The sequence below is a fragment of the Rutilus rutilus genome (genome assembly GCF_951802725.1).
Source record: "Rutilus rutilus genome assembly, chromosome: 13".
Taxonomy (NCBI): domain Eukaryota; kingdom Metazoa; phylum Chordata; class Actinopteri; order Cypriniformes; family Leuciscidae; genus Rutilus; species Rutilus rutilus.
The window spans coordinates 16215617-16242915 of NC_140218.1; the positions used below are offsets into that span (position 1 = coordinate 16215617).

At 38.2% G+C, this 27299-nt stretch overlaps 1 protein-coding gene across 3 annotated transcripts; it reads left to right on the top strand.

Annotated features, from left to right (window-relative positions):
• Window positions 1-26809, top strand: sgk1 (serum/glucocorticoid regulated kinase 1). 3 transcript variants are annotated; one of them, XM_084429251.1, is made up of 15 exons: window positions 1-192; window positions 294-423; window positions 554-675; window positions 4565-4804; window positions 14878-15075; window positions 16955-17015; window positions 22763-22838; window positions 23132-23207; window positions 23315-23503; window positions 23641-23772; window positions 24548-24784; window positions 24894-24989; window positions 25094-25249; window positions 25343-25432; window positions 25613-26809. In XM_084429251.1, the coding sequence occupies exons 3-15, from the start codon at window positions 598-600 to the stop codon at window positions 25778-25780; spliced, it is 1797 nt and encodes a 598-aa protein (XP_084285377.1). In that variant the 5' UTR covers window positions 1-192; window positions 294-423; window positions 554-597; the 3' UTR covers window positions 25781-26809. The 3 variants fall into 3 exon arrangements, with proteins under 3 accessions (XP_084285377.1, XP_084285379.1, XP_084285378.1); XM_084429253.1 differs by lacking the exons at window positions 1-192; window positions 294-423; window positions 554-675; ... (1 more) ...; window positions 14878-15075; window positions 16955-17015 and adding an exon at window positions 20232-20472; XM_084429252.1 differs by lacking the exons at window positions 1-192; window positions 294-423; window positions 554-675; ... (1 more) ...; window positions 14878-15075; window positions 16955-17015 and adding an exon at window positions 22481-22644.
• Window positions 26810-27299: the final 490 nt, after the last annotated feature.

Here is a 27299-nt window from a genome sequence, read left to right on the forward strand (position 1 = left end):
ACACAATGAAAGCAGCGGGGAGGGAGGGATGGAGAGAGAGATGCTGCGATAGAGAGAGCATCCGCTGCTGCAGAAAACTGAGGGGGGGGAGGAGAAGCGGAGGAGGAGGAGGAGAGAGAGAGTGTATCAGTGCTGCCAGAGAAGAACGAAGAGCTACAGAGAGAGAGAGAGAGAGCGAGGGCAGGGAAGAAGGTGCGCTTCGCTTCGATTGAAACACTCACTCTCTGTCACATTGACAAGGTGTGTGTTCGGCTTCATCTCATTCTGTGTGTCTCTCACATACGCACATACAGCGGTGGCTCTGCAGAAACATGCTGTGAAATCCAGCAGCATCACTGGGACGACTCACGGCATCAGCGCAGCACTGATATCATCGCTCAGAACTGACAATAATATCAAGGAGCAGGGAGGACAACTGCACAGGTATGACCGCAGACACCCAGACACACATGTGTTCGCCAACTGATATCTCCGATTTTTTTGTTGTCGTACTTATGTCAGGCAACACAAAAGACCTCACAATCTTGTTTTCACCTTCTCGTCCCTCTCTAAGGCATCACGCTGGGGTCCGCAGAGTACACGGGCCGGCCAGAGGCCATGAGGCTGGTCCATAATGCAGAGAAACAGTCTTTCTCCTTTAAGAAGTGCTCTGCTTTCCAGTTTGTCAAGAGGAAGGTGAGTGTGTGAGCATGTGTGTGTGTTGGTTGCAGAACTTCTTTGGCTGGGGGAGACTTAAAGGTGCTGTTCAATCGATGACTTGGCCTTGACATGTTGCACTGTGGTGCTTATGTGGACAAACTTATCAGGCTCGAGTTGTTTACCTGATCCTTGCTTCTTTATTCTATCAGCTCTCCTCTGAATATAAACAGCAGAAGCACAGAAATATAGACGTTTTAAGGTTTTTAAAAGTATTTTTCTCTATATGGATGAAGTGAGGCATAAATATTTGTCTGCGTTCGTGGATATAGCTGGTGTTTATGGATTCAAAAAAGGGTTATTATCGTTAACTAAAACTATTAAAAACATTTCTGTTAAAGGGATAGTTCACTCAAATATTCTGTCATAATTTGTTCCAAACCTGTCTATGAATTTCATTCTTCTGCTGAACACAAAAGAAGATATTTTGAAGAATGTTGGTAACCAAACACTTGATGGGCCCCATTGACTTCCATAGTATGAAAAAATAAATAATACTATGGAAGTCAATGGGGTCCATCAACTGTTTGGTTATCGACATTCTTCAAAATCACTTATTTTGTGTTCTATAAAGCTGAAATAAAATTAAATATAAATATTAGTTGGAAAACTTAAAATGTTTAGAAATGTTGCCTTGGCAATAAACTGAAATAAATATTAAAATAAAATTATTAACTGGAAATAAATAAAAACTAAAATTAAACTAAAACTGAAATAAAAATAAATAGCAATAATATATATATATAAAAAAACTAATAAAATGACAAAAGCACATGAGGAAATGACCAAATATTAAACTAAAATGAACATGAAATCTAAAATAAAAGCTAATTCAAAATATCAATAAAACTTAAATATTTTAACACTGTTTCAACATATGTGCATGTATGTATGTGGTTATTTGCGAACACTGTGTTTGATTTTTGGATAGGGATGAAAGTTAACAATGTTAAAATTCTTTCCATTGTTGATAAGTCTAATTGTTTTTATGTAATTGTCGATAATAAAATGATATACTATTTTGTCTAAATAAATAACTATATATATTATCAATATAATATGAATTATATAAATGTATGTATACAATTTTTTTAATATATAAAACACCACAATCTAAAATCACTCATTTTAAATTTAATACCAAATTAATTTAGGTATCATAACATTATAATGTACATTATGAAACATGGATACAGTATATGCATTTTGATATTTGCTAAATATTACATTTAACAGTGTCATTAATAAATGATTAAATACTGTTTTTAAAGATATAAGTGAGCATTGATGACAACAAAGGTAATCTAAATGTAATGATTTGGGGAAATGAGCATACACAATTAAATATTCAATATCAAGCAATAGAGTAAATTAACAAATTCTCTAAAATCAGCCAATAACCGATATATTGCATATAGTTATATGCAATATGACTTATTTTGTGAGGTGTATATACACAATGGGCTGTTTGTGTCATGAGTGTGAGATTGACACTATTTGTAAATATGCAAGTAATATTGCCATGTAATTTGATATTCATATTGAGATAAGAGATATTATTGGATTTACTGTGTTTGCATTTAAATACATTTTAAGAGAACAAAAAAAATGAAACTACTATTCAGATTTTATTTGTGACTGTTGCAGTGGCCAATATGAACATGTTTTGAGTTATTTATTTAAATGTAATGTATTTGTTTTGGTTATAGGCGAGAAAGTGTGTGTGTGGTTTGGGATTGAGTACAGACTCCTACACACACACACACACACACACACACACAGACGCACACAGCAGATGGAGTGTCAGAGAGTGACTCAGTGAGATGGTTTTGTTGGATTATTATGTATTTATGTGTACACCGAGACAGAAAAAGAAGGAATATTCTGGAGTGCCAAGGTTGATGTTTGTCTTTTGTAGGTCAGCTTGCAGCGTTGTCTCGTACGTGTGTAGCATTAACACAACCGGAGTGTGTTGTGGGTTGTTGTTACCTTGCGCTGTGCCTTTGCACTGAGCCGCACACAAACACTGATGTGTTTCTCTAGTGACTAAACGTTTCATGGTTGCTGAGTCATCAGTAGAGCCTGTGTTTGGAGTGGTTTATTGAGTTGCTGTTGCTTTAGCATTTGATTCCTGTAAGGAATGATTCATGTGCCTGACATGCAGACCCGATCATAACAATAACATCCAGCACTAAAATTACATGCCATTTACAATTAAAATGTTAAGAGATGACATCTGACTGAATGAATATGACATGACGAAATCTTGATTAAAAAAGTCACACATTTTTATATATTATTGAGAAGAGAAGAGAAGAGAAGAGAAGAGAAGAGAAGAGAAGAGAAGAGAAGAGAAGAGAAGAGAAGAGAAGAGAAGAGAAGAGAAGAGAAGAGAAGAGAAGAGAAGAGAAAGGTCTTTGAAGCTTAAAGCAAAAAGACTCCCAAGTGCTAGTGTACAGCCACAGTGACAACACACGGTGACATAACTTTGACAATCCGATCAAAGGAGAGAGAGAGAGAGAGAGAGAGAGAGAGAGAGGGGAAGGGGGGGGGGGGGGGAGCAGTGAATTGTTGGGATTCTTGACTGTACAGTGTGATTGTTTATGTATGTAGGACATTGAGAAGCGTTGTTTTCATTAATTATAGGATTTTTCCCATTGTTTTCCTCATTCTAAAAAAAAAAGTTTTTTTTTTTTTTTTGTCTGGTTGTTTGGAAGCTGTATGAAATGAAGTGAGAAGTGGAAATATCTCTGCCTGTGCTCGCCGTGAGCTGCAGGATTTCCTGGGGCCTAGAAAATTGCTTTTCACTCAAGGGATTGAAGTCATTAAATGCATTGTAAACTACAAAGAAGACATACGACCCTGTGCCCTGCCTCTTTTAGTCAGTCACTGCTTGTGATTTGGAGGGCGCCTTTCAGATTTCATTGTTTAGCTTGTAAAGACATACACGGGTACGGCCCTGAGGTCCCGTGTTCTGTTTAATCTGCTTGTACAGGAGCAAATGCAAAATGCACACTCACAGTTTGCCTCAAACAATAAAAAAAAACATGGTATTTGATAACTGGGTTTCACAAGAGCCTTTTGCATAACAAAATTCTCCATCGCACATGACAGAAAAGCACAAATCTCTTTCATATCTCAGTTGTTTCTCCTAGATTACATGGGTTGTAGATGGACACTTTTATCAAGTCAAACATTTCTTTATTAAATTATTTTTCAGTGATTTTATTAATATTATTTTTTTATATTTTAAATTATTTTAACTCAATACTCTTAGGGATTTTTTTATATTTTTATTATATATATATATATATATATATATATGTACATTTTTTCAAAGCTCTTGAGCATTGTTGTTGTTTGTTTATATTTTTCCCTATTATTTTATTTAATTTTTTTTATTTATATATTTGACGTTAATTTATTTTAACTCAATACTCTTACAGTCAATGTTACCAGTCTCATTTGTTTCTATTTTTAGCTATCCTAAGGGGTTTAAGAGAAATATAAGACACAAAGCTGATTCTTAATGAAACAATGCTGAGAATGCTATTAAATATCCTGAGCTATGAAAGAGCAACATCTGGTTATAACACTCTCCTCTGGGATTTTATATCCAAATCCAACATAATCTTCCCAGATGTTGTCAGTAGAACTCGTGGTTTTATAATCATTTCATGGAAGTCAATTGATCTTTATTTATCAACACATAAATTTGCTTCCTGGAATTAGTTTGTTATGTGGCCGCTCCAGGGCAAGTTAAACCACCAAGCTACTGGTGTTTGCCACCCCTGAGCCTTGAATTATATAATGTGTGATGGTGCATGGTAATGTATTGATGCAGAACTCTGTCTTGTTTTGGCCTCAGGTGCGCAGGTGGATGAGGAATCCGAAGGTGAATGTGGAGAAGGTCCAGGATAAGGGCTACTTGTCTCCGTGTCCGAAATGTCAGGAGGGGCAGGACCTGTGGTACACGCACTTCCCAGCACCTTACGGCTGCTGCCACAACAGTCCTGGAAGATACTACCTCCCTCACCCCCCCAGCCCTCTCTATCAGACCTGTGCCCCCTGCACACCCTGCCAGGCAGACAAGAACAAGACATGCAAGGTCAGGAAACTGTCTGTTTATTTGCGTTATCTGTTAATTGTTTATTCGTGCATCTATTCATCCTTTTGGAGTGATTATTAAGATTTCAGGCATCTTGAGTCTTTCTTGACTGACAATTAAAATTACACTTTCTTTTGTAAGTAGACAGTGTCATAATTGGTTGCATTTTATTTTGATGTTTTATTGGAACTAAGAGCTTTTAGTAAGGGACAGCTGATTGGTTGCTGCTGTATCAGTAGCCAATGAGGTCGCTGCTCAACCTTCAAATACATGGTCAGCATTTACTGTAGCACTTTCAGAAACCCTCCACCTTCCCCAGCTCCACCTGTATAGATCTGCTACGGGTAATTCATGTACGTTATATTGATCAGCAGCAGCATGTCTTACTTGCTCACAGCAGTGTGTTGTGTATGTAATGGCAGTAGCAAGTCCTGTACTTACTCTACAGCAGCAGCAGCGACCAAACATCAACATTGTCAAACCATTACCATGCCAAACACAGAAATTGACAGAAATAAACTCCATGGTCCATGAAAAATTTGAGAGAAAATAAAAGGATTTTATGAATATTCAGATTGAAATGACCTCAGATAGCTTACCACAGTTTACAGCAAACGTGATGAGAGTAACAATTATAAATAGCGTCTGGTAATTACTATGCCATATACTTCAGGACCTACAAAACTCGCTTTTGATATAATTTTTCTCTATTTTGCTTGTTTATTCTGATCCCTTGCGGTGCAAGCTTTTAATCTTAGCGTGCCGTAGGGATGCATAAGAGGCTGAGCATGTTGTCTTTCCATTTAGCAATGCTAAACAGCTTCTCAGGGTTGGCCTAGGTTAGATGAGTTGAGCGCTCTCTCACTTTCTTCCACAGTTGCTATTCTGACTGTTTGATTGGCTCTCAGACAATGAGTATTAGAAAGATGACACAGAGCTCAGAGGGGGTCTGGATCTCAGTCATCCCTGCAGGGAGAGAGATCACATGACAGCATTTCTGCTTGCTATATGCTGCCTCAGTGCTGTTACGGTTTATGTAACAGACAGACAGTTTGAAATACATTCTGTTGTGTTGTTATGTAAGAATGTATTTATTTAGCAAACTTTGAGGAAAGTGCTGTGGTCAAGCTCTAGCACATTAACTGTATTAGCATATAATCTTATTATTTACAGAATTGCATAATAGTATGGAAGCTTCCAGGATGGAAAAATGTTAAGTGCTAAAGTTAGCCATTGCTCAGTGAGGGACTGTTAGCTTACATGAGGGTGTCAGCTTAAAATGTTGATAACGTCATACCAATTTCTGTGATTTTATTAAACATGATGGTATGTTTTACAGTGAGACAAACCAAATAACATCACAGAACATCACAGTCCATTGCCAGTTCTTTAGCTAATTCCTAATTGCATCAACTGAAAGTCACAGGAAGTGGTTTTTGTTTGGACACTGCAAAAGACTAAAAGAATGGAAAGTTATGTTGGGGAATCTATAAATTCTTTCCCAATTAAAACAATATTCCCAAGAAAACATTTGTTTGAAACATTTTAATCAGAGAAAGAAAAATATGCAGAAACATTAGGAATATTCTTTAATAAATTGAATAATTTGATCTGGGTACATGACAAAATCCCTATTTTTTATGTAATAAATAAGATATAACATATAATATATGATATAAATAAGTATATTTAATACAAAGATTTTATATAGATTTATTATATATTTTAATATTAAAATTACAAAGTAAATATTGTCTAGATAATATATTTTATTGAATAATTTGATTTACTTAATTATTTATAAGAAACAATGTGCTGTTTTTGACATTACTATTACTATTTATACAGAGCATAAATGGGTATATACATGAAAATATATATCCATCTTCATATTTTAGGATGGGGGTCCCTTGGATCATATTTGGGAATCATTCGATATAAAAATGTTTTTTTTTAAATAAACTAATTAACATTATTTCCATGTTTTAAATCACATAATATGTATAATATAATATTATAAAAATATATATTTTTAAATATATTAAAAACATATTAACCCAGCTGTATTATCCCTTGCGCTCTCTTATACCGTATGTTGTTTTATTTGCAGCACTATATAGATAGACAGACAGTGTCAAATAAATAAGGTTTGATGAGGTTAAATGAGGTTTGTTAGATTTTGAGTACGATTGATTTAATAACCTCTTGCCTATTCTCCCCTGCTTTGCCACAAACAGTTCTCAAAAAACCACAGAATAATGCCCGAGCTGTTTTATTCATGATAAATGTTTTTATTCATGATACATTTATTGTAGGAGCTACACAACTGTATATCAAGGTTAGGTTGGGTTAAAAATATATGTGTCCTGACAGGGAGAATGGGAGAGGAGAAGAGGAAATATTATAGGAGAAAGAAAAAGCGAGAGAGATGACACATCATTTTGTGTCCAGTCTGTCCTGAGGGTGAAGTTATGTAACGTACATCAGGGTGAGAATGACCGAATCGCAGCAGCAGCGTCTAGAAATGACTGGATTCATTCAGCAACCTGAGAGTAATATCTAATTCTGTTCATTCTCATAACCTGCCTTCATCATCACTGTCGGCTCGGATCTTTCGCTAATCAGTCATCGTTTTAATTGTTATTCTGAAGCTACAGTCCATTTTGGTTTTGCAGATAAAGTCCTTCCAAACTCTCCCCATGCAGTAACCTGGGCATGTGATGGATCTGTATTGTGTTGCATTCATTTTGCTTTATTGACTCTTGACTGAGGAACATGATCGTGTTTTACAGTAGATGTTGCCTGGAAGGATTTTTATTTCACGCCCTGTGAAAATATGGAGAGCAGTGGGGCTCCTTCTCGCTCTGTGTGAGGGTTTGTGTGCTTGTTTGTGTTTGTGGAATTAATGTGGCAGAAAGATGCAAGGAGCGGGAGGTTGTGCCGATGACTCATCGCTCATGTGGTCTGTGGTCAGATCACACAAACACACACACGCAGGGCGAGTTTTTATAGTGCCAGGTTTCGCCGGGTTGAAATGAGCATAAAGTTTAAATGACCACATTGCGCTGGCCTTCAGATGGATGAGGCTTCTTCAGCACTGTGAGCCTGGGATGAGATATAGGTGTTTTAATATGGAGTCTCTGCTAAATAATTACTGTATAAAACTGATTAAATTCTTCGCTGTAGAGTGTTTAAAGTAAACTGACAAAATTAGACCTTTTTCTCATTAACACTTCTCGTAGTAACATAATTAAATGGAGACTTTTGCTTATAGCATCGCTTACTCACCCTCCTCGTGTCGTTCCACACCTGTATGACTTTCTTTCTTCTGCAGACAACAAAATAGTATATTTTTAAGAGTGTTTCAATTGTTTTTCGTCCATACAATAAAAGTAAATGGGGTTCAGAACAACATTGGAAAGAAGAACAAAAAAAGTGACGTGATACAGTTGAGAAATTAACAGGATCTCCTACACCCTTAAATATAAAGGTTCTTTTGTCACGGTCACCAGCCTAGTTACCACCTCCTTCACTACATTTCCCAGCATCCTCCTTGGCCCACACCTGCACCTCCTTCACAATCACCTGCACCTGTCAGCGATCTCCCTCATTAACTTCACCAATAAACCACTCACCTTGTGTTCCCTCATCGTCTATTCTCGTTTTACCCATGTGTGTGGAACCTGTAGGACCTTTATCTCCCGTGTCTTCTCCCGTGTCTTCTCCCGTGTCTTCTCCCGTGTCTTCTCCCGTGTCTTCTCCCGTGTCTTCTCCCGTGTCTTCTCCCGTGTCTTCTCCCGTGTCTTCTCCCGTGTCTTCTCCCGTGTCTTCTCCCGTGTTACCTCCAGCGATCATCCCCAACGTTATTCTCCAGCGATTACATTCTGTGGTTGAGTGGATCCTCCTACACCATCAAGGAAGCAGTTCCAGATCTCCCTTCTGTCCTTGTCTCCCCACTGTGTCCTGAGCCTGAGTCCGTTCCTGAGCCTGAGTCCCGTCTCAAGATGGCCACCGCCACACCTGAGCCCTCATCTCTGGCCATCACCCCCACCCCCACCCCCTTGCATCATCTACGGTGCGAGGACGCGCCGACCGGGAGGGGGGAGTACTGTCACGGTCACCAGCCTAGTCACCACCTCCTTCACTACATTTCCCAGCATCCTCCTTGGCCCACACCTGCACCTGCACAATCACCTGCACCTGTCAGCGATCTTCTTCTTCTTCTTCTTCTTCTTCTTCTTCTTCTTTTTGATTGGCGGTTTGCAACTATTTCTTGTGCATTACCGCCACCACTGGACTGGAGTAGGCACGGGAGTTACTAGCTATTCCCAAACTAAATATACCAGCACGTTACACTTAAAAAAAAAACACTTATATCCTTTTTAACAGGCCTGTACTTTTCAAAAAAAGAAATAATAAATCAAAATTTTCCCTTGAGCTTCTTTTCAATAGTGTTTTAATTTCTAAAGACATTTTCTTTGTTTTCAACTCATTAACAAGCCTCTGCCTTGCCTCATTGTATTTATGACAGTACATTATTACATGCTCTACTGTTTCAGGTATATTGTTCTGGCAATACTCACAATTTCCATCTCCATGCTTTTTTATTAAGAACATTGTACTATTCAACTTTGTATGACCCAACCTCATCCTTGTTAGTATAATTTCTTCCTGTCTTGATCTGGTTATTTGTGTGTCTTTTCCCACTTTCCCTTGTATCCTATAAAGATGTCTTCCTGTGTACCCATTATCCCAAATATGTTGCCACTTTTTAATCGTTTTCGCCTTTACTATACTTTTTATTTCTGCTTTACTGTACTTTACATCTACATCTATATTGCTTTTGTCTGTTGCTCTCTTTGCATGCTCATCGGCCAGTTCGTTACCCTCTACTCCTAAATGGGCTGGAACCCATAAGAATGTCACCCTCCTTCCTGATGCTTGTATTCCACTTGCCAGCTGTAAAATTTCGATTAAAATATCTTCCCTTGAATCAGACCGATAATTCTGAACACTAAACATTGCTGAACTTGAATCAGAGGCAATCACTGCCTGCAGACAATTGTTAGACTCTATCCACACGAGTGCTAACCATATGGCAACCAGTTCAGCAGTATACACTGATAGGTCATCACTGTCAGCGATCTTCCTCATTAACTTCACCAATAAACCACTCACCTTGGCTGTTTCTCAATTCCAAGAACGCAGAGAACGGACTTGTGTTCTCGTGGAGACCGGTCTTGCCAAGCTTCCTTGGAAGAACGAACTCGGAACCGGTCGCAATGACTTCTGGGACACCAGGCGAGTATAGCTCAAGTCTGCATTCGATGCATCCTCGGTATCAAGAACACATCCGGGTTCTTTCATGCGTCCTCTGTACTTGCGTTCTTGAGAATTGGGTCTGAACTTCGATGGTTAATGATGACGTAAAACGAGAACACAAGGATGCAAGATCGCTGAAGAACGCATATTGAGAAACACCCTACGTGTTCCCTCATCGTCTAGTCTCGTTTTACCCATGTGTGTGGAACCTGTAGGACTTTTATCTCCCGTGTCTTCTTCCGTGTTACCTCCAGCGATCATCCCCAACGTTCTTCTCCAGCGATCCTCTCCAGCGTCTGTATCCTGTGCTGTCCTCTCCCTTGTGTTGGCCATTTACCTGTTTGTCTGCCCATTGCTGCAAAATAAACTTTCACTTGTTCTTCTGTCTCCGGGTCCTCTGTTCCGTAACATCTTTATTGGGATCGATGGTTCCATGAAGAACCTATAACATCCATGGAATCTTTCCACTGCACAAAAGGTTCTTCAGGTTATTAAAATGTTCTATACATTTGGGAAAAAAATTATTTTAAGAACTGTGCATTGAAAGGCCCTTTTAGTAACCCAAAATGTTATTGCATCACTGCACGGGAAAATCCCTTTTGGAATCTTTTTTTAAGAGTGTAAATGGCAATGAGATCAAATGGAGCACTTGTTCATGTCTCCTCCTTAGATTTTTCTCCTGAGAAAAAGACCCCAATAATCTTATATGTGTCTCCTCAAAAAGCTCAGATTCGATCAAAAGTCGAAATGAACTCAAACATTTCTCAGTAAGTTCTCCCAGGATCAAATGATCTTAGACATGCTAACCACATTAGTTTTATCGATTTATACTCTTCTGTTATTTTTCCTAAGGAGAAACATGTTAGACAACAAGAGCAACTTCTGAGCTATAAAATGTTCCTTTGTGCAAACACAACCACAAAAACACACACTTCTGCCTTCGTCTGTCCACAATCCAGAGCATGTGTCATTAGTTCCTGTAAATTCAAAGCTGTTTTGATGTGTCACTGGAAAAGCTCTGCTTTTAAACGGATAAAACCCTGCTGAGATGTTGTGGACTTTAGCTCCAGTTTTAGTATCATTGGCATGATATTATAGTTTATAGGCTATATAATGAGAAATGTTGCTGAACTAAAACATTCAAGTTTAATTTTATTTCAAGTAACAAAAATGTGTTTTTTAAGTGGTGGGAGTAGTTTTAGTTAGCTTTAATAACCCTGATTAGCATGTCTTATTTTTAGTACACAACAACATTTCTGTTGCATAAGTAGGTACAATCATGGCTTCTGGAGGCCAATTAGCAAAGTACTATTTTTATCTGTTTGTTCACGCATCTCATCTCTGGCATTGTAACCCTTTGTCCCGTATGAATCTCTGGTTGGGGTTAATGAGGCTAATGGTTACTAGGTTTCAGGGAAAACACGTCACACAGAAGTGTTTTCACCAGAGCCCTTAAAGTGACAACATCAGTGTCAGTTCCAGTCAGACCTCCTGCGCTGGTTCAGGTGATTCTTTATCTCTGTTTTGGGCCTCATGTCTTTCTCCGGCCCTTATACGCCATTGCATGCTATCTCTCTGGTGCTGAGCCAGTCGAGGGTGGCTCCGGGCCAAATTCCCTCTCACCTTCCAAGCGTGGGCTAGTGGTGTCAGCTGGATAGAAGTTCTTCTGAGGAAGTTTGTGACCTTCACCTACTTTATATATTTCCCGCTATAAAGTTGAAGGAGCTATTATATTTAGAGAGCTTTATACTGGTGCAAAAATGGCCTGAATCATTCTGTAATCTTTCCTGAATCGTTCTGCAATTCTGCTACAAAGAAGCACAGCGGGCTAATAGATTTTAGGGGGGAGTAATATTTATTCTGTGGGAATGGAATACTTTTCTATACAGAGCGGGTTTAATTATGCTTATAGGATTTAGTGTGTAGGGCTTTACTTAGCTACTTCAGGGACAAAAAACGCCCCAGAATTGAGCTAAATCTCAGAAAACCTGCCTTTGGGGACGTCTGAGGATGTTAAAAATGATTCATGAGTAAAGTTTTTATTTTTAATTTTTAATTTTTATAATGACATGGTTTGTCTGCATTGATTAAAAATAGTATTAAATGAAAACAACAAAGGTTTATGGTATGTCATAATTTAGATAGCTTGGTTTGGAGAGACAAGACTTGCACGCTATAGCACTCATAAAATATTTTTAGCCTTTATGGAAACTGATAAATGTTAGTGACATATGTCCATGAACTTTTTGTTAAATCAACATCAAGATGTTATGTTAAATGTTAAATGAATGTATAAGGGAACCTCTAAATCTTAGTTCCTGTGACTGGTCACCATTTTTCTTTTTCACAGTTTTTAATCACTTTTTGCCTCCAATAGTTCATTTAAATGGTCCTGTGGTATGGCAAATTAATTTTTAAAAGTGTAAATCTTCCATATTTTTTTTTGTCAATTATAAAAATTGATACTTAGCAAGGATAGAATCGCGATTTCCACATAAATATTAAGGAGCACAACTGTTTTCAACATTGATAATGATAAGCAGCAAATCAGCTTATTAAAATTATTTGACAGCTGTGCATCACAGGAATAAGTTACATTTTAAAATATATTAAAAATAGAGAACAGCTATTTTAAACTGTAATTGTATTTCACAATTTTACTGTTTTTACTGTATTTGTCATTAAATAAATGCTGCCTTGGTGAGTATAAGATACTTCTTTTAAAAAGCCTTTTCAACAGTATACCCTAGTGTATAAATATATATTGTATGCTTAATTTAAGTATGTAATCTTTAAATGGTTATACATATTATGAATTCAAAATAAAGTAAGTGCATTTTAATGCTTTATGATTCAATTGAATTCAATGCATTTTATGCTTAAAGATAAACATATTTAAATAAATGTAATTTAAACCATTTGTTTAAATAATGTTTTTGCCAGGAACATTTTACACACCACATACAGAACAATTTCCCAAAAGTATTTCAAGCTGCAGGTGAAGGACTGGAGACGTTCGGTAGCTTTTGTTCCCAGCTGGGTTTCTTGATGGGATGCAGAGGGAGGAAAACCTTTGGGAATTCAATATAGGCTGATCCCATACAAGGGTTTGGGTCTAATCTCCTCAAACAGGGCTACAATGTGAGATTTACCCTCCATGGCAACATATGCACACATAAACAGACATAAACACACCCCAGGTCTTCAAAAATATAATGACATTGTATTGACTAGAAAATCTCTGCCTGGTAAATACTGTCTGAGAGACTTTAGATAACAATAGCAGTGCAAAGCCTTGCATGAGAAATGCCAACTCAGATACTGTTTGGAGGAGAGGAGCGAAGGGAGGGAAGAGTTGCTGATTAACCATTTTTTATCTTAGCATTTTCCTGTAAGTGCACTTACATAATCGGCAGCTTTTGATGTTGAAATATTTGGGCCAGGCTGAGTGTGTGTGTGCACTAGACTAGGCCCTTAAGAAAGGCTAGTTCCGAGATCACCTTTCCCTGGAATCTGTGCTTCATTTCTGGCATCAAAGGCTAAAGAGCAAAGTGTGTCCTGATTATTGTGGATTATAGAATAAGATTGAATCGCTGCAGTGACGTCTTTCACTGACCCTTGAGCTTTTATCAATACATATACAGATCTAGTCATAACTCTGACCTTTAGGGGTGAATGTGCTAAAAAGAAACTTCTGAATCAGTATTTTATGCGATAATGATATATTCTTAGTGGATTTCCCCCTATGCGTCTTGATTAACTTGTTTACTGAGAAAAGCTAATTATTAAATGGCAAAATTATTTATTCTATTTATACTTTACTGTCTGACTTACTGTGTTGTTTTTTGCATATAATGCTTACTCATGAGGTGGTGTGACACTGGTTAAAGTCTGAGCTGGTAACTAAACTTTTTTTTTTGGTGGGTTGAACCATCAATCCTTTAACTATTGTCATTATGGCGTTGAACAGATTTTTTCAGAGAGATTGTTCCTCCTCTAAATGTACTGTGAGTCCCTTTTGGTAAAAGCATCAGCTAATTTACGGAAAAGTTTTGTTACGTTTTGTGGTAGGCAAGATTTTAGTTTTTTAAGAAGTCTCATAGGGTTAAAATTTGAAAATATTTTTTTAAATAACTGACCCCAAACTTTTGAATGGTAATATATAATCATTTATTTTGACTTTAGTAAAATAACAATATAAAATCAATTATTTATAAACAATTATTGTTATCTTTACAGTATCACTGTAGATTGTATATAAGTACATGTTCCAACATGATCAACATCTTTGTTGATCCTTGAACAGCATTCCAATCAGCCAATCAGATTTGAGGGGACAAGTTTACAGTTTATGTCAAGTTTAGGTTTACAACCAGGGTTTGGTGCTTCTACATCAGTGTTATTCATCTATCATTTCCCTCTGATTTTAGTGATAACTTATGGGTACGGTTATAAGTTTAGGCATAGGGATGTGGTTAGGACCAAATTTTCAGAGAAGAATGTTGTTCAAGGATCAACAAAATTATGTTGATCCAGGGTCATGTCTCATTTGGCGAAATCATGGTGACCCGCAGTATTTACAGGTCTTTATACATGAAAATATAGATTTTAAGAAGGGGGTTCCTTGCAAGGGAATTTTTTCATCATATTTGGGGGTACTTGGCATCAAGTTGTTGGGAAACCACTGAACAAAATGATTAGCTGTTTACTCGCTTTACCTCAAGGCTTACCTCGTTTGTGTTTTTCAACAGGTGAGAAAATGGAAGATGCTCAGTCGACATCACAATGATAGTAAGGTGAGGGAGGCAGAGTCAGATGGGCATGTGATCTGTCCCTGGGTGATGTCACCCCTGCTGGGAAGCCCCGTTCTGCTGGAATGTTGCATCTGCAATGGGCCCTTCATCACTTACGGGCACGAGGAGGCATGGCAACCGCGTCAGCGCACACAGGTCAGCACAGAAACACAAACGAATTACAGTGTCTCATGCAAAATGTATGAATATCAGTGCATTAGATGAAATGTAAAAAAAGTACACTTTTCAAGCAAAATATTTCACTAAAAGCTTCTACATTTTTAAATCACAAACCAATAGATACACTCTAAAACAATGCTGGGATGTTTCATGACTCATGTTTGGGTCAAATATGGACAAACCCAGCCATTGGTTTCAATTTTTGGATGAAATTTTAAACCCAACGGTTGGGTTTGTCCATATTTGACCCAAACATGGGTTGAAACAATCCAGCTTTTAAAGAGCATAAAAATAAGACATTTGGATGCCTTCTGGAAGCATTATTTATTGACATTTGCGCCCATTTTCCATTTCTCTTCAATCTTTCTGGACTGAGCTTAATTTAGCCACTTAGTTGTTTACACAAGATAAAAAAGAGCAGTGAGACACATGGGCCAGGAAAGCTTAGCGTAGGTGCATGTGCAAAGATGTTAATACTATCCCTCACACATTTCAGCATTCTGTTAGCCCGCTCTCCAGGGAGGTTATTAAAGAAGTGGATATGGGTAATTTCTCTTTTTGTCGCTCTCTCTCTCTCTCTCTCTCTCTCTCTCTCTCTCAAGCTCTCTCTCATCCACTCTCGCTCACTTCACACAGAAAGCTTTGCTGCTTGGGTGGAAAACTGTATACCGGATGTCAGATCATTATATTTTTTGCAAACTGTAGATTAAGACTGATGCGACAGTCCATCTGGACGTCATCACGTCTCTCAGTAAATCTAAGGCACATTATTAATGAAGCAAAGTCCTATTTCTAATATTGTTAGAAATGCAGTTTTGCAACAAACAAAAAAATAATTTAGGGAAACTCATCACCAGAGGTGGACAGTAACAAAGTAGATTTACTTGAGGACTGTACTTAAGTACACTTTTTAAGTATCTGTACTTTACTTGAGTATTATTTTCTCTGGAAACTTTTTACTTTAACTTCACTACATTTGAAAGACAAATATCGTACTTTTTGCTCCACTACATTTGTGTCAAGGTCATTGAGTAGAAAGTAGTAACGTCAGTCAGGGGATGACTTTGGTTGCAGAGGTTGCATTTTGGTTGGAAATAAAAGTTGGATTGACGTCAGAATCCGACGTTGGATTTTGGTCGGAACGTCTGTCCAACGTTGGAGATTAACGTCAATCTGACGTTGGATTCTGACATCAACCAGATTTTCATTTTCAACGTTGGGTTTGGTCTCCTAAATGTGAATTTTGTCATTGTTTTGGAGCACACTAGCTTATAGATAACAGTAGGGCTAACATATTCATACTAAAAGCCCAAAAAAATTAAATAGGGCACTCTTTGAGGGAACAGCCATTTGGGTGTCCAAAACCATTGTGGACGTTATTGAGTGCACTTATTCAATCTCACATCCAATCCCACTACTGGAACTGTGTTCTAGAAATAAATTTGATAATGATATGAGGGTAGCCATAGATTCAGAGGCATAAGGTACTGTAAGTATTACATACAACAATAATAAGACAATGCATTGACATTTACTTTTTACTTTTGATACTTAAGTACTTTTAAAAACAAGTACTTCTGTACTTTTACTTAAGTAAAAATCAGTCTTTACAACTTTTACTTGTAACAGAGTAATATTTGACCAGTAGTATCTGTATTTTCACTCAAGTAACGAAGTTGTGTACTTTGTCCACCTCTGCTCATCACATTCAGTAATGTTACTTCCTTAAGGACCAAGGCCTCATTCTGTCATTAAACTTGTGTATAAGTCTAAAGAGACATGCAATATTAACACAACAAAAGAATGTTTTCATTGAAGACACGTTGCACTGACCTACATTACTTTTTTTTCCCAGGCAATGGACCTCTACTACCATGGAGACCCTGAGTCTGATTATTGTTGCCCCTCTGACACCAGTAAGTCTTTTCTTCCTTTCATTGCCTTCATTTCCACAATCTTCTTCTCTTTCTTATACATTTTCTCTCATTCACTCATGGTCATAATTCCCTCAGGATCTCTCTTCGATTGGTCAGTACAGTTGAGTTCCTTCTCTTCCTTTTTGAGTTGCTTTGTTTCTTCTCTGTTTTTCTATTTTGCTGGTATAAGCATAACCCGTAATCACCTTGATCCATGTAGGCTTAGAGTTGAACCTTTAATAACTATTTTTAGGTAAGTGCTCAAAACAGCACTTCTGTGAATAAAGCACTCCTACACTATTCAACTGCAAACACTCAACACCACCTGGTAATGGTACAAATGCACCACACATATCAAGTGCTTGTGAACATGCATTGTATTTGCTAAACTGACACTGATAATATTTTATGTATAAGTGTGATTATTCAATTAGAGGAACTTTTCTTTGCCCTAGGATGATTTTAAAGGGGAAAAAAATCTAGTTTCAAAGGATAGAATATAATAGATTTGAATTGTTCTTTTAAGGCATTTTTCCTTTTTTAAATTAAATTATAGAAATTCTTCAATTTTGGGCTTGTTTAACTTTTCGTATGTAGGAAATTGATAAAATATGCACTTTTACTTTGCACTTATATAACAAATAAATTCATAATAAAATGTTTTCATTTGGAATTTAGGTATAGATTTTTTTTTTTAATTATCAAAAGTGACAGTAAATACATTTATAATGTTACAGATGATTTCTATTTCAAATAAATGCTGTTCTTTTGAGCTTTTTATTCATCAAGAATCCTGAAAAACTTTTTTCACAAAAATCTTAAGCAGCAAAACTGTTTTCAACATTGATAATAATAAGAAAAGTTTCAGCATATTAGAATGATTTCTGAAGGATCATGTGACAGTGAAGACTGGAGTAATGATGCTGAAAATTCAGCTTTGCCATCACAGGAATAAATTACATTTTTAAATAGATTAAAATAGAAAATGGTTATTTTAAATTCTAACAATATTTTATATTACTGTTTTTACTAAATAAATGCAGCCTTGGTGAGCATACAAGACTTCTTTCAACAACATAAAAACACCTTACCGACCTCAAACTTTTGAACAGTAGTGTAAGTTTAAGTTTATATTGGGTTATGACGTAAATTAGAAGTGACATAGAAGCGGTTTCCTGCTTGTTTTATTTTCCATGATATCAAGTAGTCAAAAAGGCCCTAATTAATAGCTCAGCCATAAATGATCTGTTGCTGACACTGTGGATAAAAGATTTTCAAACATTCCTTAACCCCATGACATGGTTGTATAATACCAGTCTTTTAAAGGTTACGTGATAAGCTTATCTGAAAAAAAGCAAATTAAAAATAATTGATTTATTACCTTTATCTTATTTCTTTGGAAAGTAGATTTTCCCTTGTTATATCACAACACTGAACCTAGGACAGGTACAGAGAGGACCGTGTCCTGGGACCAGTCAGCTGGTTTAAATGTTTTTCCCATTTAAACAAAACATGGCAGAGTATGGAGTACTCCAGAAATTAGGGAATTTGAAATCACTTGTTTAGCAGTCTCATAAATGTGTAATTTAGTACAATCCATCAGTACATCTTTAATACATTTGTTTGTGTTCACATAACATTGCTCATACACTAAATCTGTCTAAATGATCTCATAAGCTCCAGAGTTTCTCCTGATGTAGTCATTGCAGGTGTGTTTGTGTACGCACATATTTGTATGCATTCATGCGAATGTGTGTGTCTGAGGGAAATTGCATAATGCTCTTGAAACCTGCATATGATTTAAGTCCACATTAGTATTCAAAATGTTTTGGTCCTGTATTGAGTTCTTAGCAGCATTTAAATAAGATTTTACGTAATCTCCATCATCCAACATAAATAAACAAAGTGGTTGGACACTTAGGACTGAAGCCCCGTTGATCTCTGTGAACTCCCTCTGTCTCTCTATCCTCTCCCAGACCTCTATTCACTCACACACTTCCTTACACAATGAGAGATTGAAAAAGACAAGAATCTGGATGAGATGAGCACAAGGAGACAGAAGGGGAAGATAATCAAAATAGAGAGTATTGAACTGCAAACTTCTTTTTTCTAAACATTGCATAAAACTTTTGCGAAAAATAGACAACTATGAGAGTAATTTATGACAGTGGTGAAGACATACTGAAGCGTGGCGTATGGGAGGGAAAACCAGGGCTAGTTGTCACGCAGCAAAGTTGTCACATGTTTTAAATGTTAGAATGTTATACACAGCAATGCTGTGCTTGTAAACCACACTCCCCTGGTCTCAAGAGGCGCGATAGCGACTGACACTAGCAACTGCAGTCTTTAGCGTCCTTGTTAGCGTACCCGAGGTGATGTACATTTGGTGCCGTGACCCGGATGGGAGTGAGGTTTAAGGGGGTTAGTGTAATGGACGTAAGCCAGGAAGAGCTGTGTGTGTAAACCTCACTCCCCTGGCCTCAAGAGGCGTGCTAGCGACTGACACTAGTATACAGTCTTTAGCATCCTTGTTAGCACACACTAACTATGCAGGTGTTGTGCCGAATTTCGACCCCCGCCACATAATTACCCCCCTAGTTTAGGATTAGTTGTGGGGGAGGGGTTAGGATTAGGGGTGGGGTTAGGATTAGGCAATCAGGTACTGACTTCAACGAGGGGGGGTAATAATTTGGCAGGGGGTCGAAATTCGGCACAACACCGGACACCCTGGATCAAATCCCGCTCTGAGCAGGTTGAGTAGGACTGGTTACATTTGCTTTGTGAATTATTTTCTTCATAATTGTTGTAGTGTTTACATTTGGCGGAAAAGCTGATGTTATTGTAACAACCGATTTTATATATAATATTTACACATTATATATAATTACACATTATATATTACTACAATAAAGGTAGGCTAAGTTTTTATTGTGACAACTTACCTCATTCAATGTGACAACTAGCCCTGGTTTTAAGATTATGTGTTTCAGTGTTTTATGTGTGATCATTTTCATGCATTGTTTTTCTAATAACTTAAGTGTTTGAGAGATTCGCTTCATCATGTTTGTTTCATCTGAATTCTCTTATTCAGACAGAAAAATACAAAACTATAGGTAGGCTACACACTCCATTCCCGCATTGAAAGTCCCCTCAGTGGTCTCAATTGTGTCGCACACGCCATTGATGCACAAAATACTCCTGTTGAGGTAGGCAACTGACTGGGCTTTGACAGACAGCCTTCAAGATCGTTTAGCTCTGGCTCCGCTTGAAAATAGTGAAGCACATTGTTGGAGGGCTGGAGAAACTCCGCCCCGCAGATATCCGGTGTCAGATCAGCCCTGGTGGAATGCGACGGATTGAGAAAATCCTTTCACCTCCAAACTTCCTCATCAAGCGTGTCTGCGGCTCCTTACTCTTTTCATTGACCCTATGAAAGACAAAACTTCACCGCTCACATGTAAGTTGAATCTCGCCGAAAATATCGCGGAAAGTTTGTATAATGGAACTGTTTTCATTTAAATGATGGTCCGCTTATTGAGGCTGTACTGGAGGCATCTCTAGGTGCGTTACCTAAGGGGCATTGACCCGGTTTTAACACTGTATTCATATCTATATTGGTTTAGTCTGTTATGGGCACTTGGCTCTGCCTTTGCCAAATATATGAAACGCTAGTCAGTCTGCTCTCATAACAGATTTACAGAGATTTACAGCACAATGAGAACTTCGGCGGAAATAAAAGGTTTGTAGCCTACTTTTTTTCGAACATTATTCATAATAAACCGGTGATATGTGTAGGCTATATTACCCAATTGGCCAATGTAGGCTATACTTAATAGCCTATAGCGATTTATTTAAAACATCTGGAAGGTGGGAACGAGCATTCAAACTTTTTAGGCTATACGATATGGTTACTTAGTTTACAGTGTAGCCTACTTAAAAGCAACGTAAACATGCATATTAAGTGGATGTTCATTATAGCCATCATGTTGTATCAATTCATGCTTTCTTGCACTGTATCATGACTGATGTCTAAATTGTCACAATAAAATAATATTTTTGAGATGTAGGCTATGCATTAGGCTGTCTTTATTCAATTAATGTTGTTAGGTGCTATAGTAACTTTCTACTAATAGCTAATACTGTGACTCGAACATTTGTCACTCGCTGGTGACTCGAATGCATTTTGTTGTAAAGTTTTGGTACAGTGCCACGAGCTACTGTTATGTAGATTTTTTTTTTTTTTTGCCACAACCCAACCATTAATCCAGTCATTTATGAGTTTGAATCTAGTATATATATAAAACTTATGAGTTGGGTATGTGAGTGGGGTATGACATTGTGTAACTGGCAAATGGCATTTCATGATCTTGTGTACATATCACTGGCTCTAAATGACAGAAGGAAAGAATGCAGAAGAATGCTTGCATTTTCCTGGAAGCAAGTTAATGCAGCAAAAGTCCGACTCATTTCTGCGAATTCGTTTTGAACACCCATTCAAAAACCACATTAAGCCATTTTTACGTCATGACATTATAGGCATTGACATCGCGGTGTGGAATATTAGCCTACTTCAAACATTTAATATGCACATTTTTTAACAAATGTATTTATTTATAAAATGTTTATTGTTAAAAAAAAAAGCTCTACTAACACTATCATCGGTTACTTCACATTATTCAGACATGTCGACAGAGATCGTTATTCGTGAGTTGTGAGTCCTACTGTTGACAGAACGGCTCGGACTGAATCATTTTGATTCGTGATTGAATCGTTCGGACTATTTTTGTAAACCGGTTCAACCGATTCATTTGAAAGATCCGACACAAAAGAACGGTTCATTCACCGTTAATACAGTCGGTAGTTTTCCAACGAGTACTGAAGTTTGGCTCGAATCCCTTCGCTTTTGTCTCATTCATGCGTCATCTGTCACAACGAATAAAATGGGTCTTTGAGAGAAAACGTGAGGGGAAAGAGCGAAATAGTGAGCTATTATAGGATTCATTGCATGTGCACTCGTGAATGGCATGTTTTATCTTTACAGTTGTATACTGAACAGACACGTTGTTTACATTGAGAATGTGCGGCAAGACTGGGGTTGTATTATGACAGGCAAACAGACAGGCAGAGGTTTTTTTTTAAATAAAATAAAAGTGCAGTGACTCATTGGCTCAATTTTGTATCGATTTTGAACCCTTCTAACGTTGCTCTCAACAGAACATGTTGTCCTGCTGAGCTTGTTAGATCCGGGAAGATCTTGCAACTGCATGTAAACATTAGATTTTGAGGCGTGACGTGCTCGTGGTGTACTCTTCACTCACAGCTGTCCCCTCATAGACGTCACGGCTGACCACGACAGACCACGCCCCCTAATACAGAGACTTGCGTCAGAACACGCCTCCTCGCTAAGAACACAGACAAAGCCACGCCTCTTAGCGGAAAGCGAACTCTAGCCTCCTCCCCCAGCCTTTTAAATAGTTGGAACAGTAGTGTAGGAGTTCAGTAGCGCTTTGTGTCTTTTTGGTTACTGGCCCGGAGTGGAAAACTACAATGACAATTCAAACGGAGACGAGCGTTCCAGCTCCAGACTTGACCTACTCTAAAACAAGAGGACTAGTAGCTAATCTCAGCGGTAGGCTTTGTTTTTCAGTGAATGGAATCTCTTGAGCCAACTTTAGCAAATTAAGGGAAGCATATTAAGTGATCTTTCTTTTAAATGTATTTTCTCTCTCTCTCTCTTTTATGTGCAGCCTTTATGAAACAGAGAAAGATGGGACTGAATGACTTTATCCAGAAGCTTTCCACAAACTCTTATGCATGCAAGCAGTAAGTTTATTTTATGTACATATGTAAAGAAATGTAAAGATGTTTTTTCTACTTTTGCCAAAATTATAATTATTTTACAAATTTACAATTATAGCTAATATGCTTTCAATTAAAGGCTTAAAATGCATTTATTTTGTTGAAATAACTCACCAGGACATATATAAAAAAAATTACAAATTATTTTTACATTTTTACTATTTATTTTTTAACTTTTTTACATTTCTACATTTCTCCTTGTTTGTTTGCTGAACTGCCCTTGTTAAAACTTTGCATCTGATCTTTTCTTCTTGCAGTCCTGAGGTCCAGTCCATCTTGAACTTGACACCTCCACAAGATGCTGAACTGATGAACAGCAACCCTTCCCCACCGGTATGTTGTTTGGCCATTGAAAGCATGTGTGTGTATATGCACAATGCATATTTCTACAAAACAATGTCTGAATCATATTTGTCTAATCATATCTCTCTCCTCTACAGCCAAGTCCTTCTCAGCAAATAAACCTCGGTCCTTCTTCCAACCCCACCGCCAAACCGTCGGACTTTGACTTCCTCAAGGTCATCGGAAAAGGCAGCTTCGGCAAGGTTCTTCTGGCCCGCCACCGGAGCGATGAGAAGTTCTACGCAGTCAAGGTGCTGCAAAAGAAAGCCATCTTGAAGAAAAAGGAGGTATGGGATCATACAAAGCAATTCACTTCTCGTGACAACTGCCATAGGCTTTTTGTCAAGCAGTAATATGTAGAATGCATTGGTTGCATATGCACCCTGAAGTATGTTAGACCTCTTATCATGACCTCTAACCTCAGGAGAAACACATCATGTCTGAGCGCAACGTGTTACTGAAGAATGTCAAGCATCCTTTCTTGGTGGGCCTGCATTACTCCTTTCAGACTGCTGATAAACTCTACTTTGTACTGGACTACATCAACGGTGGAGAGGTGCGTAATTTAATTTGCATTGTTTTTAAGAAGTTACACAGCAGATAGAAGAATATTTGGTCACTCTTTAGAGGTCCAATTCTCACTAATAACTAACTATTAACTATGACTTTTGCTTCAATGAACTCCTAATTACTGCTTATTAATAGTTAGTAAGGTAGTTGTTAAGTTTAGATATTGGTTAGGATTAAGGGGTTGAATATGGTCGTGCATTAATATGTGCTTTATAAGTACTAATAAACAGCCAATATCATAGTAATATGCATGCTAATAAGCAACTAGTTAATAGTGAGAATTGGACTAAACTAAAGGGTCTCGAAACACTACTTTTTGGTGAGAACATACTATAAATGATTTTTCTATTTATGGAGCTGTGGTTTGCCAACTTTTTGTCTAATTCTAGAAGAACAATATTGACAAGAGAGAGTGATAGAAAATAGATTATTGGAAGGAGACAGTGAGGTAGATGCAGACAGAAAAAGGATATCCTGTCATGAGAAGCAAAGAGGAGCGGCTGGGCTCTGAATAGGAAACTCTCCTCAGGAAATGGCTGGGAGGGGAAAGTGTGTGAGGTGGGGGGAGCCAGATTTAGCAGATGTGGTGGTTTAGACTCGATCTAACTCAACAGACATCTCTGAGGGGCTGCGGGGGGGGCGTTCTCATTTCCTGCCATTGTTCAGGATTGCAGAGTCTAGAAAGCCTTGATTAAGTATGTCATTCAGGATATGGAATTCACAGCCTAATCGGTCTCCTCTTTCTCTTTGTCTTTCCATAGCTGTTCTATCACTTGCAAAGGGAGCGATGCTTTCTGGAGCCACGTGCGCGGTTCTATGCAGCCGAGATTGCAAGCGCCTTGGGGTACCTGCACTCGCTGAACATCGTGTACCGAGACCTGAAGCCAGAGAACATTCTCTTGGATTCACAAGGACACATAATCCTGACTGACTTCGGCCTGTGCAAAGAGAACATAGAACCCAATGGAACAACATCAACATTCTGTGGAACACCAGAGGTAAACGCTGTGCACTTTTATTGGCAGACAACGGCTGCTTTCAAACAATGCCATTGCATTTGCAGTCGATAAGCGAACTCGTCTTGATGTTTCTCTATTTGTCTTGCAGTATTTGGCACCGGAGGTGTTACACAAGCAGCCGTATGACCGGACGGTGGACTGGTGGTGTTTGGGTGCAGTGCTGTATGAAATGTTATATGGCCTGGTGAGTTAATTCAGCAAAATAAATGCACTTCATGCCTAAATCGAATGTACTTGAGTACTTGGCTTTTTACATGATTCCTGACTGTTTTTATGGTTTCTCCACAGCCTCCGTTCTACAGCCGTAACACAGCGGAAATGTACGACAACATCTTGAACAAGCCACTGCAGCTCAAACCCAACATATCCAACGCTGCCAGACACCTGCTGGAAGGCCTGCTGCAAAAAGACCGAACCAAGAGACTGGGCTTCACTGATGACTTTGTAAGTGTGTTTGAATTTTAGCAAAGTCTTTGCCTGATTATATCAAATCGTTTTCTGCTCATATCTAATGTATCTTCTATTTCACTTTTGTAGACTGAGATCAAGAACCACATGTTCTTCTCTCCCATAAACTGGGATGACCTAAATGCCAAGAAGCTGACGCCGCCCTTCAACCCTAACGTGGTACGTTCCAGCTCTCTTCTTGGTTGACTGTGGGTTATGACCACATTGCACTGGATGTTAGAGATAAGAAGGCCCTAGTCATGCTGGCATCATTTGTGATAAGAGAACGCAGTTAACATCCAGCAATGCAAGTATTGCTGTTTCTAATCAATTTATTGCAATGTCAATTTGTTGTTTCAGACGGGACCTAATGACTTGCGACACTTCGACCCCGAGTTCACAGACGAGCCGGTGCCAAACTCAATCGGCTGCTCCCCGGACAGCGCTCTAGTCACAGCCAGCATCACGGAGGCAGGCGAGGCTTTCCTGGGATTCTCTTACGCCCCTGCCATGGATTCCTACCTGTAGCCCGTCGGAGCAGAAACCTCATCCCATAGACTTTGACCTGTAGCTCATTACCATGGAAACACTGTCCCATGGATTCACACCTGTAGTGCATCACTATGAGAAAAGAAAGCCCGTCTCATTTCCCTGCCTCCAGATAGGGGGCATTTGCACATGGCATATGGCAGCTCAAAAGGCCTTTGTTAAAAGGCCTGAGTTTTACACATTAAAAAAAGACTTGTCATCTTCATCGTCTGCATCCAAATGCACGATTTCTCCTCCGCTTTCACCCCAGGTTGTGTCAGACAGACAGATGGGGAAAAAAGAACGAGAGAAGATTGATGCCGATGGACGTTTGTTATGTACTTTTCCTTTCTTGAGATTTATTTCCAACTTATTCACTTTTATAGGATTGTTTGTGCTAGACTTCAGTGTTTTGGATGGATTGAATGTGTGTGTAATGTGTATGTGCCTTCATTTTAACACCCCTTCACACATGTTTGTTTAATCTAAATCATGTGATCTGGCATGTCAGTCCGTGTCAGATATAAAGTACAGTCAACATGACGCTAAAACCACTAAAATATATCAGCATCTGATGTTTCTGTAATCTGTCAGTTACGCGTCTGGGATCAAGTTGCACATTTATCTTCCTAATTTAAAGAGCACTTCCTTTTTTTGCGTTTTGTTTTGTTCTTTTGACTTGAGCGGAAGGTGCTAGAGGAATGTGCTGCTGGTGTTTGTAGATACGCACCTGGACCAAGGAATACGACGTCTCTGTCCCTCCTTTGTCTTCCTAGGATGTACAGTAATCGTAACAGCTCAGAAATGGGCCAGTTTGTCTGAACATCACATTCCATTGAATAAGACTGTAAAGGTTATTTAAGTTTGTTTGTACATTTTAAGGTCTATGTATTAGTTTTAATGTATATGGAACAAAAACCTAATGTATGCTTATATGTAACTATAAATGTACTGTAAAATTGTAAAATGTTTGAATCATGTGACCTTGTTTGGTTCGCAATAAAACTTTATGGTTATTTTTCCCCAAAACGATCTTTGTGTTTTCCTGAATAAGATGAAACTATAACACTGGGATATATCATTTTACAGTGTAAAGCAAAAATGAAATGTCATTGGTTACCTCAGCTGATCAAAGGTCTCTTTTAGTACAGTGTTGTGCGTCACAGTCTTTCTTTCCCAACCCAGCGCTCACGCCACCCCTGCACATTCTTTAACCAAGCATAATTTTTATTTCTCTGGCAGCTGTCAATGTTTGCATGTATTAACTGCGGCTCCAGGAACTGCTTTTCTGAGACCCGGTGTAATGGTCTGAGCAAGTTCAGGCCTTAAAATAGGTCACGCATCAGCGAAATGACTGGTAGTTTGTTAAAAGTGAACCTGACCTGAGCACTGCTTACGTAAAAGAGAGTTTAGAGACATCCTATGCAAGATACACAGGAAATTATTAGCTGTAAAGATACTTTGGCTTTCAACGGGTGATAATGAAAGGTTACTAAATATAACACGTATCAATAAAATG